At 37.6% G+C, this 6329-nt stretch overlaps 1 protein-coding gene across 1 annotated transcript; it reads left to right on the forward strand.

The window, feature by feature from the left end:
* The first annotated feature begins 1030 nt into the window (after window positions 1-1030).
* LOC139693881 (trypsin-7-like) lies at window positions 1031-6121 on the forward strand. The gene is made up of 7 exons (XM_071592197.1): window positions 1031-1136; window positions 2205-2257; window positions 3018-3106; window positions 3366-3492; window positions 4298-4414; window positions 4732-4836; window positions 5649-6121. Exons 1-7 carry the CDS (start codon window positions 1100-1102, stop codon window positions 5925-5927), a joined length of 807 nt encoding a protein of 268 aa, XP_071448298.1. The 5' UTR covers window positions 1031-1099; the 3' UTR covers window positions 5928-6121.
* Window positions 6122-6329: the final 208 nt, after the last annotated feature.

The raw sequence follows: 6329 nt of genomic DNA on the forward strand, positions 1-6329 counted from the left end.
ATAATAACCCGAACCCGGAATTCAAGATTCCCCTGAGTTCCGGTCCCGGTGAATGCAAACTTTTTGCATTTCGAACATGGGGAAATTTGTACATTTCCATATCTCATAGTTTTCTTTTTCCGCCAATCCGTACTCCGAGAAGGCAGTTGGCACTTGGTATTGATAGAAGGGGTTTTGCTATCCTCGGTCGTTGTTCTAACAAGTACTCACCCATCTCGGTACAAACTGTAGCTGTACGTTGGGGATTTATATTCGTATACCCTAAAAGGGAATCTCCCTTGTTTCCAGCTAGGATATCACCAGAAAGTGCAGCACTTTTGAACACATCCTATATAGGTTGTTTCCCTAAAATGACTAGTAAGAGTTATTAATAAACGATAGTTTTCTTATTCTTTCAAACTTTTTCACTTGACACAATTTGATTTTCAATGCGATGGTTCAAGAAATAAAACTGGTACATTTATCTGACGGATTCCCAGAGCCCGATTAATTCGTGTCTTTGTGGCGATGAAATATTAGGGTAGATTTTGTAAGAAAAGGTTTCATGAAGAATCCATGTTTTTGTAATAACCCTGTTTTGGCATAGTTAAATATAACTTAGATCATTTAAATATATTCAGTAGTTTTCACATTTAGTATATTTCAAACGAAAAACCAAAAAATATTTTACACTAAGGATTCATTTCCTATAACTGCACGGCTTCTTCGCCTAATCCAGATCGCTTACAAGAGATAAACCAATCGTATTCCGCAGAATTGGTTCAAAATAATATGTGATAATTATGAGCGAAAAAATTCTTAACCTATCGCGGAATGTCTACGAGCATCGTAGGAAACGTGGTCAGCAAGCAAGGTCACCCCCTATGCGATAACGGGCAGTTGCAGTTGCTTATCATGAATGCTCAGGAAAAATGAATCAAGAGACTCCGTGCCATCATTGGTCAGAGGCTAGAGAAGGAAAATAAAGGAGGAAGAGAGTTCATATTCAACTGACGATATAAATACGGGCCCTCCATTCGTACGGCAATCGTCCAGGCATACAGGAGAGGAAGAGATTTGTGTTTCAACTCAACCGATTCACGCAGCAACTACTTCCACCATGAAGTCCGCATTTTTTGTTTTGGCATTTGCTTTGGGTGAGTTGATTCACTATTTCGACTTTAAAGAGTTAAATTGTCCCCGATGTGCAAGCCCTAAAATTTCATTTAAAATACTTTTATCCCTGAATATTGAGATGAGGATTTATTTTATTTAAAAACTACTATATTATTAACTATCTAACCATTTCTTAAATGAGGGAGTGCGATACGACACGATAATACTCTATACACACATATATGATATTATTGTACAATGATATTTATTTAGAATCAGAATGACTTTTCCAGTTCTTTCAACAAATATATATTTTCAAAGAACGTGCGGGCGAACGCGCGACAGTAACTTCAACGCAGTCATCCGCTAATGCGCATTAGAATGTCAACATTTCTAAGGGTAAAAAACATTCCCAATTAGCTGGATGATCCTCATGCATTGATGTTAATTCAACGTGAATTTGTTTTCCGTAAAATATGTATAGGAATATCGATATGCTATCGAGAAGTAGAGATATATAATTAGTATTGTTGTTCGACAAATGTCTCGAATCCTTATTTAATGAGTATTGAGATGGAAATCAAACTTATTCACCTCCTCCTGCTTGCTACTTTTCCATGTTGTCTTCACTTGAATCACGTTGTAAATTTTTGCCACCCTTTCCCACCTGATTTTCTCGGAATATTATCACTCATAGGATAGGCTACATTTTGATTAAAAAGGGACTCTTGACGACAATGTGAGTATTTCGTAAATTCGCGGCGTTATCTCATGTATTTCTAATGAATGGCCAAAGAGTGAATAGGTTCATTTCTGAGAACCTTTGGTAAATACATCCTGCAGAACTTTGACCTTTTCTTAGGTTTCGTCAATGCCAATAGCAGAGTTAACGATTATTCCACCCGAAATTAGGGATATTGTTTAATAAGATGCCTTTCCAAGGTTTAAAGCCTGCTCTTCGAAGATAAAATAAAAAATGTTAAACATTTTATGAGCTAACCGCGACGGAAATTATTGTTTATGGATTTTCTCGATTAAAAATGTTTATCTGTGCATGAAATGAAAACATCTCCCGTGAGTGAAACATTAATCTGTTATATTATTCTTAGTTTCAGTGTCCTTGGATGCCCGTGCTGTGTCACAAGAGGATATTCCCATTCACGTAAGTCTCCCGCTGATAAAAGATCTAATAGAAAGAAAAGGACGCGACTGCGTTATTCCACCCAAAATTTTAAACTTACCAAACGGTATTCAATACATAGTTTCATCATCTTGTCTGAACTGGCATCAGGTTTAAACTCGGGTCATAACATTCAAATATTATGCGGACTAAACAAAGATGCTGTTTGCTTTTCACAATGTATACGTTCTACTAATCCAAGCCTGATTTACAATTGTATTTTATAGGATTACTAACACTGTGGAACTATCGTTCTGCTTGTGATATGAGATGTAAATATAAATTTTCCTAAATCTCTGGCCTATTTACAAATGAAGTGGAATATTTGAAATATCACGAATGACATTTTACTGTGAGACTTGCGGAGATACAAGGAAAGTGGACACCCAATGGAATAATGAGATAACAATGATGGTTGACCTGTACGTCTCATTGAGTAGTGATTTATAATAAGTAATGTTGGAGAAATGTCCCGAGTCCTTATTTAATGAATGTTGAGATGCAAACTGTAACACAAGTAATGAGAGAAGATGCCATTATTCCCTTGAGGTAAATAAGATACGTATGATTGAATATGTAGTAAAAGAGAGGAGGTCTATGGAGCGGGTTCGATGTGTCTTGTACTCAAGAACCTCCATGGGTTGTGCGACGATTTTTAGAAATGTGGTAATCCTAATGGTTCCAATTAAGAACTCTCCTCATCTTCACACCGACGCTTGATTTGATAATTGACATTCTCCAGGCATCCGTCCGGTTCATGGGACAGCACAGGTGCAGCGGCGCTGTGATTGGAGACTCGTTGGTCTTGACTCCCGCGCAGTGCGTCCAAACGTGAGTACCTAATGCTTCATTTTAATTTACAATGTCTGAAAATAAGAATGCACTGTGTATAAAGCCGTTACGAATCGAGGAAAAAAGTATACCTTACTCTATGAAAGTACTGTGAAAAATTTAAACTTAGATGTTCAAACTAAACTTTAATTTATTTGGGATCATCTCGGGTAAAAGTGTTTTCGGTGCAATTGGTGACATGCGCGAGAATTACCCAGGGGCTTTACTCTATGTTCCTCTCCGTTTCCGTCTCTTGAAGGGCACAAACGGACTATTTGGAAGTGGCCGTTGGTCTCCAAAAGGAAGCGTTGCATCAGGTCTCACACGTCACCTTGCACCCTCGGTATGATCCCTTCAACAAGGATTTCGATTTGGCTGTCGTCAAGGTGCGTATTACAACCTGCTACTCCGGAAATGTTTCTCAAACAATAAAACATATTCATCTGAAGACATAACTAATTTAACGAGATTGCTCCCGATCTTTTATCGCAATTACTTTTGGGCGAATATTTTCGAGTTCTACGATAAATCAACAGCAGTTGTCAGATAATTTATTACTGAACATAATCAAGACAGTGGTGGAGGACTTTTCGTCTAGCTAATAAACTCTGATTCCTCCATCTAAATTATTAATTTACATGGGAACGTAAATTTTACCTAAATGAATTGCCTTATACATGGCCCCAACATCATATTAGTGCACTCTTCAATGGAGATCGCATTGGCATTGCACCCATTTACCCGGAATTATTATTCGCTTTGACGATAATTATTTTAATTATTCTATTCTATATACTATTTTTGACTGCAAATCAAATTATTGGAAACATTAAGTAGATTGAAAGGGCCGAATAATATGAAGAAAGAATCCTTATTTTCAAATGTATTCCATATTTGCATGACCTGCGAAAATTTTTCAGGCACGCTCGAAAAAGGTTGCATCGATCAAATTTCCTTCCAAAGCCTAATATATAAAATACACTAAATCAAATATCCTTTGTCTAAAGAATATCCTTTTAAATTCAACAAAAGCATTTTTCTCAGCGCATCCGAATTTATGACTAATATTTTAAATGTAATAACTTCATTCCATTGGACGCATTGCTCTTCTGGCCCCACAGAAGCGAGCCAAAATGTTAACTCCATCACGGTGGAATGTATGCTACACATCAAATTGCTTTTCCTTTTCAGGTCGAATCACCATTCAGCATTGTGAACTATGATCCTAATGTAAACCTGGCAAATGGAGTGTTCAACGAAACCGCTTCGAACGATCCAGCCTCTACCTTCGAATGGCACGCCGAAAATGTACAGTGGCGCATTCTTTGAACCTTGAATCAATGCACATTCCCCCGGATTATAATGCAGTCTAGTTGGTATTTCCACAAGAATAACTTGCATGGGTGAAAGTTCTTCTACATTGTAGCGACTAGGCGAAAGGAAAAACAAGTTGGGATGCATGCGAACCCATTTACCGCAGTCTAATATAGGATTATTTAGTCAATTTTCATTATTATTACGATTTTTCCAGATTTCGCGGTTTGAACGTCAAAATATTTGTGACATTATGTATTCGTTAACATTGCATCTCTTAATTAATATCAACACTATATACAATATTTCAGAGCCAACTCTCAGTAAAACAAGCGGACAATACGGACGACCTCAACTGTGCAACCGTTCCCAAGACTACCTGCCGACTGCTGTGCCTCCGATCTCAAGGCCTTCACGTAAGTCTTTTATATATGTTTCTGCAAATAATTATTCATTTTTATTAAGAAATATTCTCAGACGTTTCAAACTTCTACCATCATTATGCCATAGGAGTAACTTATTTTCGGAAATCTTTTTCGGTGGTAATTAAAAGGAGTATGTTAAGAAAATGAGGAGAAAGTGTGAACGAAATTATTTGGAAGGAATGAAGTGATTCATAAGCAATTGAATACTGAACTGACGAAAGTTCAATGTAGTGTCAGCGTGGCTACCTGCGTGTTTCCCATACATAAGGTCTAGAAACATTTTCCTCTCGTTGTGTACGTGAAACGTATTTAAAATTTAAGTTAATTATTTTTTATTTTAATTTATCTACCGAAACAGAATCAGTGTCATGTTCTGCTAAAATCTCCATTAATATTTGGCTAGAAATACCTTTTGATTCTGCAATTTTATTGTTCTAGTTTTTGCCGCTACAATTTTTTAATATCTCACTCAAGTTTAAAGGAGTGTGTCTCAGTAAGGTTCTCGGCGTGGAAGCTTTCGTGAAAAAATCGTTCTTATACCGACTGCTTTTTCATTCTCTCTTAACCAAGACTCCATTTGCCACCCGTTCCCTAATACTAGGGCCGCAATGATCCCCTCACTATTTATATAGGTGTAGAACCATCGAGGTAGCTTGCCGTGTGAAGGTTAAGTTTGAATTTGTTCGTACTTTAAGTAAAATATTCCGTCGACACATGAGCATACCGTTCGATTAGGAGATTTTCTCTCTCTGGGGAAGTCTCTATGTGACTACCATTTCAAATTGTCTTCCTTCGTTATATAGGGTGACATCGGGGCACCCCTGGTCTCCGGTGGACAGCTCCACGGGATCCTGGTGGGCAAAGAAGACGCCGACCAGCCGGGATCCGCCGTGGGCATTTACCATCGTGTGTATCCCTACGTGGACTCCTTCGTGGCGGACAAGCGGGCGGTCAGCGATGCCGTTAAGGGGAAAGTGTGCTCAGCTCTGCGGTACCTCATCGAGTACATTAGGAGTCACCCCTTAATCCCATCCATCATTAGGACAGCACTCGAATACCTCTTTAAATATATGAAATGTTAATACGACATAAATACTTCATTCGTGCACCATAGTTACCTTTCATGGAAAACATCTGTTACCGAAATATTTGTACTATTTAAATTAAGATTTCATCATTAACCCATCTCATAATAAAATAATTACTGCTTATTGGAAGTAAAATTAATACTTTCCTGAAAATGTATGCATAAAATAAACATTGCCTTCCCTTTTTACATTCCATGTTCTAATTTTTTCCATCAAAATGTATTAATTGCAATTCAGTTTCTTAATCGATGAAAGCTTTTCATTTTCAGCCGTTTAAATTAATATCGGAATGAGACTGTCCACTCACGTTTGGCCTTCTATGTTAACCCCAAAACTATAGTAATATGGACTGTTTTTGCTCATCCAAGCTATTATGTCAATGCGACTTGCGTTTCC

The sequence above is a fragment of the Hetaerina americana genome, unplaced genomic scaffold (genome assembly GCF_022747635.1).
Source record: "Hetaerina americana unplaced genomic scaffold, ioHetAmer1.1.p SCAF_5, whole genome shotgun sequence".
Lineage (NCBI taxonomy): Eukaryota > Metazoa > Arthropoda > Insecta > Odonata > Calopterygidae > Hetaerina > Hetaerina americana.